We start from the raw sequence: 14,960 nt of genomic DNA, 5'->3' as shown, positions 1-14,960 counted from the left end.
GCCCAATCCCTGGGGGATTGGGCCTAAGCTGACAGTCAGACATTGCTCTGGCAACCTAGGAGCCCTTGGGGGATGTTCACTTGCCAGTGGGGAGCAGGCCTAAGCTGTAGTCGGGCATCTTTAGCGCTGCTGAGGAGGTGGGAGAGGCTCCCACCACCACCACCACTGTATTGGCAACCATCAGCCTGGCTTGTGGCTGATCAGAGCTCCCCCTGTTGGAGCGCACTGACCATCAGGGGGCATCTCCTGCATTGAGCGTCTGCCCCCCTGGTGGTCAGTGCGTGTCATAGCAACTGGTCGTTTGGTTGTTTGTTTGCTTACGATTTTCTATATATACTAGAGGCCCGGTGCACAAAAATTTTTGCACTCGGGGGCGAGGGAGGTCCCTCGGCACGGCCTGTGCCCTCTCGCAGTCTGGGACCCCTCGGGAGATAACGACCTGCTGGCTTAGGCCTGCTCCCGGGTGGCAGAGGGCAGACCCAATTCCTAGGTGCAGCCCCTGGTCGGGCTCAGAGCAGGGCCGATTGGGGAGTTGGGGTGCCTCCCCCTGTCATGCACAGAGCAGGACGGATCAGGAGGTTGCGATGCCACCCTCAGTCACACTCAGCGTTTTGCGGGCTGGCCATGGCCCCAGGCAACCCAGGCTCCCAGACCCTCCTTGAGCAGAGGCCACAGCAGTTTGAAGCAGGTATCTGGGATTTATTTATCTTCTATAAGAAGATAGAAGCTTGGCTTCCTCCATTGCCGGGGCAATCAAGCCTGCTCCAGCTCCGTGGCTGCTGGCTGACATCTTGGTTGGGTTAATTTGCATATAGTAGCTATGATTGGCTTGTGGGTGTGGTTTGTGAGTGTAGCAGAGGTATGGTCAATTTGCATATTTCTCTTTTATTAGATAAGATATCTGGTTCTTCCAGAACCATTTGTTGAACAGCCATTTTTTCCCTTTTACATTACTTGGGCTGCTTTGTTGAAAACCAATTGACCTAGTAAGCATGGGTCTATTTCTGGACTCTCTCTTCTGTTTCAGTGATCTATTTGGTTTTTCTTATGTCAATACCTCAGTGTCCTAATTACTGTGCATTTACAGTAAGGCTTGAAATTCGATAATGTAAGTCTTCCCATTTTGTTGTTCTTTTTCAAGATTGTTTTGGCAATTTTAGGTCTTTTGCATGTCTACATAAGTTTTAGCTTTCCAGTTCTATTAAAAAGCCTGTTGATACTTTTATTAAGATTACATTGAATCTAAGCCAATTAGAAGGGAACTGACATTTATCTTAAACATTGAGTCTTCTAATGCTTGAACATACTGTATCTCTCCATTTACTTGGGTTTTTGTTATTTTCACAACAATGTTTGTATCACTTTCTTAGTATAGAGGTCTTATACATCTTTTGTTAGGAATAAATTTTAGAATTTTAATAGTTTTCATGCTATTGTAAAAACGATCCCATTTTCCAGTTGTTCATTGATAGCACATAGATACCATTGACTTTTGTACATTAAGTTTTTATAATCACGAAGAGTTTACTTTAAAATATATTTTCTGTATTTATTGAAATTATCAAGTGTTGTTTTCCCCCCCTGTACTTTGTTAATGTAGTGAATTACATTGTTTGGATGAATGTAAGTCTACTATCTTGTTATTTGTTCCTACCATCTTGCTATTTATTTTCTATTTGTCTTATCTGTTCTTTGTTCCTTTTTTACTCCTTTCTTGACTTCTAGCCAATTAATGTTATTTTTTAGTATTCAATTTTATTTCCTCTTTGGCTTTTTAACTACCTATCTTTGTTCCTGCCTTTCTTTTGGATCTATCAAGTATTTTTTAGAATTTTATTACATTTTCTCTTTTGGCTTTTTAGCTCTACCCAATTGTGTTATTTTTTTAGTTCTTGTCCAACAGAAATATCCAAACCACATATGTAATTGTAAATTTTCCAGCAGGTACATTAACATAGTAAAATAAAACAGTTAAAATTAATTTTTATAATTTATCTAACCTCATATATTCAAAATATCATCTCAACATGTAATCAATATAAAAGAATCATTAATTAGAAACTTTGCGTTCCTTTTCGGCACTAAATCTTTGAAGTCTGGTATGTATTTTACACTGACAGTACATTTTAGTTTGGACTAGCTAATTGCAAGCACTAAGTGGCCACAAATCTAATGGCTACCACATTGGATAGTATAGCCCTAAGGATTACATACAATATGTATTCGGAGTTTATAGGATTATTCTCTCCTGCCACTTAGGACCTTACTATAGGTACTCACCTCAGGGTAGCATAATAGAAAAAGGTGATGATAGTATCCTAAGTGCCTTTGAAGTTTATGTTTAGAAAAGGATTTAAAAGCAAAAACTATAAGTTTTTGGGGGGGAGGGAGGGAGAAAACCTGCTAAATTGGTTGTTACTATAAAAATAGTTTCCACTTGAAAATATTGCTTTTTCAAAGATGTTTTTAATTTTTCTTTTAGACAAACTTGGCCCTACAGTGTTTGCTCCTGTTAAAATGGATCTTGTTGGAAATATTAAGGTGAATATTCCAGCTTGTCTCTGGGGAGACTACAGTTAGAGGAAATAGTTGCATGAGATCCCATTCAGAAATAGATCATTGTTGCATTTGATCTCAGAATAGAAAGTATAGGACAGCTGTGAGAAAGGTTCTGGAGCAGAACAAAAAATACTTTAAAAATAGTACTTTAAAATGCTGAGACTATTTAATTCTAGCTTAAGCCTCATAAGAATTCTCAAAATAATAATAATAATAATAATAATAATAACCAAATCCTGAAAACATAAGGAAGAAAGTAATAGAGAGGTTGCATTTATTTTTATTTCTTAAGAGGCCTGCTTGACAAACTCAAAAGTCTCAGTACTACCCTAACCAGTTTGGCTCGGTGGATAGAGTGTCAGCCTGCAGACTGAAGGGTCCCAGGTTCAATTCCGGTCAAGGGCATGTACCTTGGTTGTGGGCACATCCCCGATGGGGGTGTGCGGGAGGCAGCTGATCGATGTCTTAACTCTCTATCCCTCTCCCTTCCTCTCTGTAAAAAATCAATAAATTAAATATTTTTTAAAAGTCTCAGTACTATGCTGATTCTCTTGGTGGCTCTAGCATTTTGAACTTAGATTGTTTCCCTGCTTTTCCTGCAGAAAGTGAATCAGAAGTATATAACCAACAAGGAAGAGTTTACCACCCTCCAGAAGATAGTGCTGCATGAAGTGGAGGCAGATGTAGCCCGGGTTAGGAACTCGGCTACCGAAGCCCTCCTGTGGCTGAAGAGGTGAGGCTGCTGGGTTTGGAGCTGCACTTAAAACTCAGCAAAGCAGTTGTAATGGAAAGGAGACTACTAAGTGGAGGGTCTGGCCGACTTGCATAGCCTTTTCCAGAAGGTCTAATGAATAAAACACCGTATTTGTTTTGTGGTTTTGTTTTTGCTTTGTCTTCCTCTTGATGTTGATAAACATTGTAAATATTAATAGTATACACAAGATTAAAGCATGATAAAGTTGACTGGTTTTGCTTTAAGTCAGTGGATCACAAACTCTAGGGACATCAGAGCCACCTGGAGGGCTTGTTAAAAACATAGTTGCTCCACCCCAATTCCAGTTTCTGACTCAGTAAGTCTGGAGTGGGCCCCAGAATTTTCCTTTTTGGCAAGTTCCCAAGTAATGCTGAAGCTGCTGGCCCTGAGACCACATTTTGAAAACCCCTGTTTAGCCATACAGCTAAGAAGGGCCAGAGCAAGCTGGAGGGAACAGACAGAGACACCGGAAAGGACTGCCATGACTCAGTCTCGTGTGGTGAACCCAATTCCCAAGATATTATTGGAAACTGACTTAGAAGACTGTACTGCATTTGTGCAAGCTGTGCTAGCCAATGTGGCAGCCATTAGATTTGTGGCCACTTCGTGCAAGCTGAGCTCTGCCGTTTCTTTCTACCCATTTAACAGGAGTGAATTTTGAAACTAATATTTCTTCCTCTTTCTTGTTTTAGAGGTCTCAAATTCTTGAAAGGATTTTTAACAGAAGTGAAAAATGGAGAAAAGGATATCCAGACAGCCCTGAGTAAGTGTTCTTTGCATTTCGATGGGTCGATTGAACAGGGTTTGGAATGGAGGCCCCGGAGGAAGAGACAGGGTAGAGGGGAAATTCAGCTCTTCAGGTTATGATTTTGTTTCTTTTTGTTCGTCACTGTTGTTTGTTTGTTTCTTACATGCTTGCTTTAAAAAGAATCCATGAGATAGTGACCTGATCATCTAGATCTAACTTATTAAAAATTAGTGTATCTTAAAGAAGAGTTAAATTAATGGAGAGCCATTTCTTAATCTTAAGAGGAAAACCTAACATTTCCAAGAATTTCGTTCTTCCTAAATTAATCTTCAAATGCAGTAGTCTTCTAAAATCAGTATCCAAAGAGAAGCTTATTTTGGAGCCCATGAAAGGAAGGGGTTGGGGAACCCTGGGAATTTGCTCTGGCGTGAGATGAAGGATTGGCCATTATCTTGTAGTTCTCTCATGCCCCACTTGCTCCATTGTAGTGTTAGAGCCGAGACTGAGGTCAAGGCCGTAGTCAAAAGACGAGAACATGGTGGGTGCTTAGAAACACTCGTGTAGGTGGGTGGATAGATGGATGGATCCATGTATATAACAGATCAGTTTTGATAAACATTAAAGACTTGGAAGCATCCTCGTAGTGCTCCTAACAGTGGCTAAACTCTCACTCTTGTCCTAGAGGAAATTCTTCCAGCATGGGCCCTGAGGCATGGGGTGTGGGGGTGAAATTCCCTATGACTTTGAAGCCCTGTGTTATTATGATGTGGAGAAGCACATGGTCAGGCTGTAAGTAGCCATGGTTATAAGCAGTGAAATGAATGAGTTTGAGGCTTCTGTTGGGCAGGGGAGCCAGTGATCATTGCAGCATTTTGTCAGCCTCCTGGTGAATTTGTCTCCTTCTGTTAGTCCTTCCTCTGGACCATAAGGCCCGAGGGATTCTGCTCCCACATGATTTTCCCAGACCTTTCTGTCTAGAAACTTGCTGATGTGCCATGAAACGGCAAAAGCCTGTGCAGTGTCATGGCCCCAGGCGGCCACTGGACCCACGTGGTCAGGTGATCCCCAATCAGCTTCCCAAACTTTGGAGGGCTGGAACTGGCTCCACCCCCTTTGCCAATGATCTTTTTCCCAGGCATGCCTCTGTGGTCTAGCACCTCCCCCTGCACCATTTTAACTTCATTGCTGTCTGTGCTTACCTCCCCTTTGTTCTGTCGCTTCCCCCAGTGACCTGTGGGGAATGGACCCGTGGCTTCCTGCAGGGAGTGGGAAGCTGTAGCTTCCTGGGTTCGCAGACAGGTCTCTGCTTCCCAGACAGGTCTCTGCTTCCCAGGTGACCGTGCTCAACAATGTCTGACTTCCCTTTGCTCTTTTCTTTATTAATCACTAGCTAACTACAGTAACGTATACTTAACTTTCTGTTTCTCAGTTTCCTCATCTATAAAATGGCAGTGATAATACAGTTTTTCTAACAATGCTGTTGTAAAGATTAAATCTTTTCATGCATGTAAAAAGATCAGAAAAGTGGCACATAATAACCACTTAATAGAGATGAGTTTCTGTCATTATTTATATTCTCATCATCATGATATATGACATTGATAACCCACCAGAAAATGGGGTTTATTTGTCCCCAATCAGAAATGAAAAGTTTGCAAAGCTTGGTTGCCAAGCCAGACATTTCTCTTCAGAGTAACTTCTTAGTAGGGAGATTTCACACTAGGACAGTGGTTCCCCGCCTGTTTTTGGCCATGCCTCACCTAAGCATCTCTAAAAGCCTGATGTCTCCCCCATCCCCCGTGACATACAATTCTTTTTATTCAAAAAGTGAACTCCTATTCATGTGGAGGAACCCCAAAAGGCCATTAACTTGGTCTAAACAAGCTTCCAAAGAACATGGCATCCATGAAAGAGGGAAAAAAAAGAACGAAAGAACAGTTGAAGTACTGAGGAAGAAATGATTTAAAAAATAGTAATATGAAGTGATATGAAAAAATAGCAAAGTTTCAAAACATAATAGAGAACTGAAATGTATAAATATGTCACAATATACATTTATATACTGTATATGAGGCCCCAGGACCATAAGAAATCTCTAATTGCCCCCCTTAAAAATAAAATTGCCCCCTGTGCGCGTGTGCCCCACGCTGGGAACTACTGCTCCACCTGCAGGAAATGCAGCAGGGGGACAGTCTGTCAGGTGATGCCCTTGCTTTGTAGGGCTGTGTGTGGGGGCAGAGAAAAATGCTAATCTCACTCGCCCCCTGCTGGACTAGGGTGGAATAGCACCCAGCTGCTTTCACACCAGCAAGTGAAAGGAAAAGCTTTGCCCCTGGAGGCGGAGAGGAAATGGAGGATTTTTCTCCCCTACCTTTTAGGAAAGTAGACCAGGAAATGTTGACCCTGAAGAGAGGGAGCTTGCAGGGCAATGCTGCTTCAAAACGGAAATAATGTTAACTTTAGGCCAAATTAACAGCCAGTTTCAGCCTTTGCTTCCCCTCTTCCCCCTCAGCACTGTTTTCAGTGGAAAGGAAAAGGGCGCTGTGAATGTGAGACTTGCATCCAGTGTTCAGGATTATTTCAGAGGTTTTCATGGCTTAAATCATATCCTCCTTATAGGGATCACCAGTTTCCCGCTGCTGTGTTCAGTGTGGAGAAAGGTTTCCCTAACCCACTCCCCCTAGAAACTTAGTAGAAATGCAGACTACCAGGCCTCACTCGACACCTGCTGACTCAGAAGTCTAGCAGAGCCCAGCAGTCTGAGCTTTAACAAGCCGGTGAGATGATTCTAATCCCTGCTGAGGTTTGAGACCCCGTCATCTAGGGCTAGGACATTGAAGCTCACCTAGTTATCCTCAGCATCAGATGATTTTTCCCTCCTTTCATGGTAATTAGTAGTTTTCTGATGACAGAATTTCCCCAACCTAAGAACAGCAAGACAGTTAGGGATACACTAAAGATAAACTTTGGGTGCCACTCCCAAATTTGAAAATACTGCTTAAGAAAGGGTTTGAGGTAAATGTTCACAAAACTTGTGTAATCTTATTGCCCTTGAAAATGGGAGAAGACATGTAAAAGGCTTAAATGCCATGATGGATACCTTGTCATTTATTAACTCCCTAGAAAATGCATGGATAGTCACTGTATTGCTGCAGTTCTGTGACCTAGAATGAGTCCCCCGCATCTGGAAGGAAGTCTTGGGCTTTATGCTGCCGCCCTTGCATTTGAGCCATCATTTGGATTCCCCATAATGATAATTATGTAGAATATTCTGGGTGGTGGTATGCCAAGAGCTTTGAACCCCTAGTGTCCTATGACATTCTCTAGAAGTCATTCTAAGAAAAGATTTGGGTCACAAAGCAGATATATTTACTGGTCCAGCCTATAGCTAAGCTCCTCTAACGCAGGCGCCATATGAAAGAGCTTTTGGAGAACATCCCTGTAAGTGACGGAAGAAAAGCTGCTCTGGCCTTTCACGCCCCATTGTACTAACTGCTACGTGCTCTGCACTGTTCCCTCTGGGGGGATAGCACGCAGCACATCCCTCAACTCGGAATGATTCCATAAATGTCAGCTAAATATGAACACACACACACACACACACACACAGCATCTCCAGGATGCTCAGTCACATACTTAATACAGACAGGGAGAGCTATGTGAGAAAGCCCGAACTTGTAATCACATATTTAGCATCAAATTATAACTCAACTAATTGTTCTGACAATACCATGAAACGTGAATCAAGTTATGCTCGCTCCAAAACACCACACAGCATGTGGCTCAGCTGGCAGAATTGGCTCACGTCCAAGTTCCGTCTAGAGTCTTTAGACGGTGCCTGGAGTTACCGAAGGACATCTCTGGGCACCCCTTTCACCTCTGTTCGCTGCTTCCTGTGTTGGCTTTTCTCTGGACAATCCGTTTTGCCTGAAGCTTAGTCACGATAAAGAATTCAGAGGGGCCCTAACCGGTTTGGCCCAGTGGATAGAGCGTCGGCCTGCGGACTCAAGGGTCCCAGGTTCGATTACGATCAAGGATATGTACCTTGGTTGTGGGCACATCTCCAGTAGGGAGTGTGCAGGAGGCAGCTGATTGATGTTTCTCTCTCATAGATGTTTCTAACTCTCTATCCCTCTCCCTTCCTCTCTGTAAAAAAATCAATAAAATATTTTTTTTTAAAAGAATTTAGAAGGTATTTTCCTAATAGTTCCGTCTTCTTATTTTAAGTATTGCAGACATTTGACAAATACCTGTCACTTGACCACATATATAGAACCGTTCAGTACAGCACCTGTGTACCATCCCTTGACCCATGACTATCTCATTTTCCATACATCTTCAACCAGAATGTGCTGTTTGTCATTCCATAATGCATGTTTTTATACTTCTACTAGAGGCCTGTTGCATGAAAAGATTTGTGCAATAGGCCTTCCTTTCCCCTGGCTGCTGGCACCGGTTTACCTCCGGCACCCGGGGCCCAGGCCTTCGCTCTGGCCAAGTTCTGGCTGGAGCCGGCCCCAGAAACATCAGACTTCGCTGCTCCACTGGCCCCGGAACCATGAGGCCTCGCTGTTCTGCTGGCCCCCGAAATGTCAGGCTTTGCTGCTCCGCCGGCCCCGGGGCCGTGAGGCCTCGCTGCTCCGCGGGCCCGGAAACGCCAGGCCTCGCTGCTCCGCCAGCCCTGGGGTCGTCAGGCTTCACTCCACCGGTTGGAGTCTACATATGCAAATTAACCGCCATCTCTGTTGGCGGTTAATTTGCATATCACGCTGATTAGCCCATGGGAGGCGTAGCGAAGGTATGGTCAATTACCATGTTTGTCTATTATTAGATAGGATGTATTTATGTGTCTATGTATTACAGTATCTAGTACTGTGTTGCATGTTGTAAACATGTATGCATGGTGTCACGCTATGCACAGTCTTCCTCTTTCAGTATTGCTTTTCATGTGTGTCCACTGTGAGCCGCTCCTGGTTCCCCATCTCACTGGAGGGCTGCCATGTTAGCTTGTTTGTAGGGGTGTCACTTCCTGGGCTCAGCGCAGGATGGGTTCTACCTTTCCTGGCCTTGCTTGTCTACTTCCCAAGGGCTCGTTCAAAATGTAGAATTGCATTTCTTCTTTGTCTTCAAAGGAACTTTACAAATTCTTACCAATTACAGGTCTATGCTAGAGAGACTCTCTCATAGATCCCATTTCTGGGCTGAATGGTTGTCCACCAGCTGTCGTGGGAGGGTTCTCGCTCAGATACGGTGGTAGGTTTAGCCGTGGTCTCTGAGTACCTCATAGCAAGTTTCTGAGTCACCAGGGAAGAATCACATTTGTTTTGTTTCCACAAACAGACTAAGGTCCAAATTCTTTCAGGAAATAGGTGGGAAAGGCACATTATTCATTCTCATCATTTTGCTTCACGGAGGACAAACATTAGTTTTTGGCAGAATGGCTTAATGCGACAAGAATGCCCCAGGTTCCCATGGCTTTTAGCTTTGTGACCTTGGGAAAGTCACGGTCTCTCTGGGTTTTCTGTTCCTTCGCTTGTAAAGGAAGAGAATGGGGTAAGGTGATTTATTGTCAAGGCTTCCTGCTCAGAAGTCTTGACGCGGGCTCTAGGGAAGTGACACTTCTCAAGAACTGGGAGAAGGGCATCACTTATGTCTTTCGGAAGCCAAAAATATCTCCTGGTTGTAGAGCACGCGTGATGATGACGAATGAGTATTACAGGGAAGATTAATGTATTTCATTATCTAATCTCTGGGTAACCAAAATAGGTCAGGCTTAGACTTCATGCTGTAATGCAGCCCTAGAAGTCAGCTAAGGACTTCTGGCAAACCTTTCTTTTTTTTTTTTTAGTGAGTTCAATTGTACTTGTTGATTTAAATTATAGCAGTGGTCTTGCTGGACCTGAGTCAGGACCCAGGGCCAATTCTCTAACATCGTTTTCTTCTGTTAGACCACCCGGCCCACATCCTGCCGGTGGGACTCTTCTCGGGCAAGGTGCAGACACAATAAGGAAGAGCTGCCTCTTACAGGGCCAGGAAGGGAGCACGGGTCATGCTGCTGCACAAACACTCCCTCTTCCTTCGCCCAGGCTGCCTGCCCATGCTGCTTAGACTCCCAGCACCTTTGTTTTCTGGTTGCTCTGGGGAGGGGGCGGGGCATGGAGAAAGGTTTCGGGCTTTTGTGAAGGGTTGACTTAAAGGGCAAAGTGTGCCCTGGCCTCTGTGGCTCAGGTGGTTTAGTGTCGTCCCATGAACCGAGGGGTCACTGGTTGGATTCCCGGTGAGGGCACAATGCCTAGGTTTCAGGCTCGATCCCCAGTAGGGGGCATGCAGAAGGCAGCCAATGGATGTATCACTCTCCCTCTCCCTTTCTCTCTCAAATCAATAAAAACATATTTAAATAAAGAAATAAATGGTAAAGTGTAGGAAGAGTATAATGTCTCTAGGTTGGCATAACACTGGGCCCAGAGCCCTTGCAAACAGGCAGTTTGTCCAGCCAGGGTGGTTCAGGCGCTGGAGGCTCGGGGACCCGGGCAGCGACATTTGCTAAGTCTCACCATGTTACTCCCCTGCCACAATTCCAACCAGATCAGTCGTGACCGTTAGTCGAAGAAAATACACTATCTGTACAGGAAACAAGATGTAGAGAGTGCACCCCGGGTGCTCACGGGGATTCTCTGAGAGGCACGATTATTCAGGTTTCCTTAGTTCCCTCCTTTTTTTGTTTCCCGTATTTTTAACAATGAGATGCATTACTTGTGAGATCGGAAAAAAGCAGTAAGCTATATTTTTATAAACTGCCCCTGTGCCTCAGGTGGGAAGCTCAGAATCCTTTCGTGGCATGTAAAAGTCCCCAACCCCAGGGATCTTTAGCCCCATGAGCCGCTCCCTACCCTCGTTTACTTTAAAATACTTTATATCCTATGATAAGCCTAAGCCCTCATTAAATGGTGGTGGTACTTGTACTAGTGCTGAAACTAGCACATGGAAATACATACGTTTGGAATAGAATTTAGATGAGCTAAACGTGATGAAGAAGGTCAAACAATTCCCCCGATACTCCGTGTTAATTTAGGAATGAGCGCTCTGTAAACTACTGGAGATGGTGCCTACAAAATAAAATGGAGCGTTGAAAAAAAATGCATTATGATGATAAAGCTCTGTGCCTCCTGAGGCTGAATTTATTCCTTTGGAAAAAATCAGTTTTGACTTTTGCACATAATGAATTATTTAAAGCATTTAGGAATGCATCCCTGGCAAAAAATGCCGTCACCTTGTTCTTGAGATTATTTCTTTGTAATTAAAATTATATACCTGTTTTTAAATCATATTTTAAAACACAATGGGACAACAAAAATAGGTTTTTACTTTAAAGTCTAGAATCTGAATGACTTTTATTAATGGGCCTCACCATTTACTTTATAACTAGATCATTAATTTTAAGCCATTTTTTCCAAAATAGTTCTAAGGTTTCTGGGTCTAATGCTGTGTATCAGGGTCATAGGACATCTAGAACAAACATTTGACATCCCAGAATGAATGTTACAATTGAAAAGAACCTTAGCCTGGCTGGTGTGGCGAAGTGGTTAAGCATCAACCCATGAACCAGGAGGTCAGGGTTCATTTCCTGGTCAGGGCATATGCCTGGAATGTGGGCTCAGTCTCCAGAGGGGGCGTGCAGGAGGCAGCCAATCAATGATTCTCTCATCATCAGTGTTTCTATCTCTCTCTCCCTCTCCCTTCCTCTCTCCAAGTAATAAAAACATATTTTTTAAAAAGAAAAGAACCTTAGGATCATCTTACAAAAGGGGAGACAGCTGAGGGCCTGACTCAGGGTCACAGAAACTTTCAAATAGCTGCATTTTAATATTTTATAGTGTCTATCTGGTTGTAGGTAGTCTCGATTTTTCCAGTATCCTTTCCTCCCTCTCTGTTTCCTTATATATATTGAACTTTCCCCCTCATGATAATAAGCTGGAGTTCAGATATATTGACACAGGGTAAGAGTGGGAATATATATTTTTCTTTAAAACAAAAATCTGTGTAGGCTTTTTTCCTCCCCGAAACGTTGGGCTTTATCAGCGGTTCTCAACCTGTGGGTCGTGACCCCTTTGGGGGTCGAACGACCCTTTCACAGGGGTCGCCTAAGACCATCAGAAAACACATATATAATTACTTGTTGTTTTTGTGATTAATCACTATGCTTTAATTATATTCAATTTGTAACAAGGAAATTGGGGGTCACCACAACATGAGGAACTATATTAAAGGGTCGTGGCATTAGGAAGGTTGAGTACCAGTGGGCTATAGAATCTTTCATTGGGCTTTTCATCAGTTCCTAAGGCCATACATTAGAAAGGACACAATACTAAAAGCACCTCCAATTCTGATGAGACCCAATGTTCATGGAGCTTTTCTTCTTTTCAAGACAACGCGTACGGTAAGACGTTACGGCAGCACCACGGCTGGGTCGTTCGAGGGGTTTTTGCGGTAAGTAATCCTCCTGCCTCCTACTGTTCCGGTGGTCACAGAAGGTGGTTTGGTTTGGTTTTGGGTGCATGTGTTCCTGTTGGCTTTGTCTTCCAGATTAAGGACAAAGTGTTGCTCATTTAATTAAAGGCTGTAGGTCTTTGTTGTGGAGGAATGTCGGTGACAGGCCCAGAACAGAAGGACTGTTAGAGCGTGTGCTTCGCCCCATCCTGCTCCATGGAATTTCCTTGGCTGTTCACTAGATCGGGTTCTCCAGCCGTTCGGGCCAGGAGTCTCTTCTTACCCAGTTATTTTCCTTGTGGATGTGTTTGTCTGCACATGTTTTTGGCTCCTATTATGCCCCACTCCTTCCCTCCCACTATGTTAACGGAGGAAAAACACACACCTGGGACTCTCAGTCCCCAGGAACAAATCGCTGAGCCCGGTGTGTGGAATAGCAGAGTAGCAGTCCCTTTAGGTCAGCAGTAATGTGTACTGTGTCTCCATCCGGGAGCTGCCAACTCAGTCAGATGCAGCCGTGAAAAGGCTGCGTCTCACGTGGGGAACACCAGGAAACAGGCAGAATGTGGTTAAAAATAGCCTCGCAGGTGATGTTTTACTAACTGAAAGGACAGGAGGCATCACTTGCCTAAGGCAGGAACTGTTTTAGGTCATGATTTATTTGGAGGCAGGTAAAGAAAGTGTGAAGAATTTAAGTGGAAGAAATCAAATTTTAGTGCAAATGAAATCATTTTTGAAAGTGTGGAGATAATAGGAGCCAGACTCGTTGCAGCTACAAACTGCCCACACGTCCTTCAATGCCTGTTAGAATAATAGCTGCCGTGCAGCTGCTGGACACCTATTGTGTGCTGGGCATCATGCCAGGCACGTCCACGTTTCTTACCTTTGGGAATCCTCAGCATTGGCTCCCACTGTTTTATAAATTCAGAGCTATTCATTCCAGTCCCAAAGTGCGCTACCTGCTGTCTCCAAAGGCTGTGCTCATTCCCCACACACAGTCTCCGCAGTGAGCACAGAAGAATCGAGAAGCTGCTGGTGAATAAGTGGGCAGTAGATGCTGCTCCATTCATCAGTCTCCCTGAGTAAATACTGTCAGATGACAAAGCATTAAAGCATTGAGTTGCTCTGTGTAAAAGAAGCGTAAATGTGGGGGAGGGGGAGGATGCAGTGTAGAGGTAAAGTTAAATCCTGAAATATTAATGATCGAAGGGATACTGTCAACAAGAATGCAGCTATAGCAGAAAATTTATCATAAGCATGAGTCTTTAAAAGGACTTTTTAATTTATGGCATTTTCCCTAATATGTAGTAATTTAGACGCATCACAATGCATTGTAGAAGTTATGGAAGAATAGGAAGGGGGGGGATTAAACTTGCCGATAGTCTTATCACTCCATAGAACTATTTTTAATATTTTTGTGATTTACCTTTCTCACTTTCATTTTTATATATTTTATATATTCTTTTAAATATTATATTTAATTTTATATATTTCTAAATACGTATCTACTTACAAGTGTTTATATTTTATATCGACATGTTTATATTAGATGTTTATAATTATCTTTATTTTGTGTACTTTGTACATGCATGTAATTTTTTTTACTTTAGCTTGTAGTATAATTTTATATTCTTTCTCCCCACATAATAGATTCTATCATGACCATTTTTTAATGCCATAAGTTTTTGAAAACCGTTATTTTTAGTGATTGTACAATATTTCCCTACTATGGAGGTTCCATAATTAATTTGTCCAATCCTCTGTGTTGGAAATTTAAGTTGCTTCTAAGTTTCTTAATACAGATAAAACAGTGTCTGTTCATATGCATTTTTTACTTTAAAAAACCCTCCTTTTTCTCAAATAGGTTCCTAGAATTAAAATTGCTGTGTCTAATGCCAATAACTACAACCATAACTTGGAATTTTGAGCATTGACCGTGCACTAGGCATTGTTTTAAGTGCTCTATGTGTGTGAAGTTATTAATTTAATAACTCACCAGGTTCTCTTATTTTCCTTACTTGTTGACAAAAAAATCTGAGACTCAAAGGGACAGATAATATACCCAAAGTTATAGAACAAGAACACTTTGAAAGTTCTTGGTGTTATTGCCAATACTTTTAAAAGTTGCTGGTTTTTAACCCCTTCCCCAACAATTTTTTTGTTAAAAACGTTTCTTTTTCAGACTAATTTTTTTATTTTGGTTCTATATAGTATTTTTGATGCTGGTTATGAAAACAGTTTGTAACTCGTCTTCCTATAAACCATATTTTTTTACCATATTTTCTTAGTATACTCGTCGACGACTGAAAAAGAACATTTTGTGAAAACGTGTATACACGTTTCTGCCGGGGAAGGGGTTAAGAAAATAGATTATGTCGAGCCTTTGGCAACAGCCTTCTCAATAGAGGAGCC

General features: G+C 42.6%; 1 protein-coding gene across 2 annotated transcripts in view; it reads left to right on the top strand.

The window, feature by feature from the left end:
* The window catches only part of PLEKHA8 (pleckstrin homology domain containing A8), a 29,844-nt gene that overhangs the window by 12,197 nt on the left and 2,687 nt on the right, over positions 1-14,960 (top strand). Inside the window, exons 9-12 of one of the 2 annotated variants that reach the window (XM_015558155.1) lie at positions 2,483-2,541; positions 3,162-3,292; positions 4,006-4,076; positions 12,487-12,548. In XM_015558155.1, coding sequence (XP_015413641.1) covers positions 2,483-2,541; positions 3,162-3,292; positions 4,006-4,076; positions 12,487-12,548 — 323 coding nt within the window. The remainder of the gene's footprint in view (positions 1-2,482; positions 2,542-3,161; positions 3,293-4,005; positions 4,077-12,486; positions 12,549-14,960) is intronic. The other variant, XM_015558156.1, reaches the window with a different exon arrangement.

Source organism: Myotis davidii, unplaced genomic scaffold (assembly GCF_000327345.1).
Source record: "Myotis davidii unplaced genomic scaffold, ASM32734v1 scaffold168, whole genome shotgun sequence".
In the NCBI taxonomy this organism is placed as follows: Eukaryota; Metazoa; Chordata; class Mammalia; order Chiroptera; family Vespertilionidae; genus Myotis; species Myotis davidii.
Note: the sequence above shows the minus strand (reverse complement) of the source record. Positions and strands in the feature narration are given on the sequence as shown.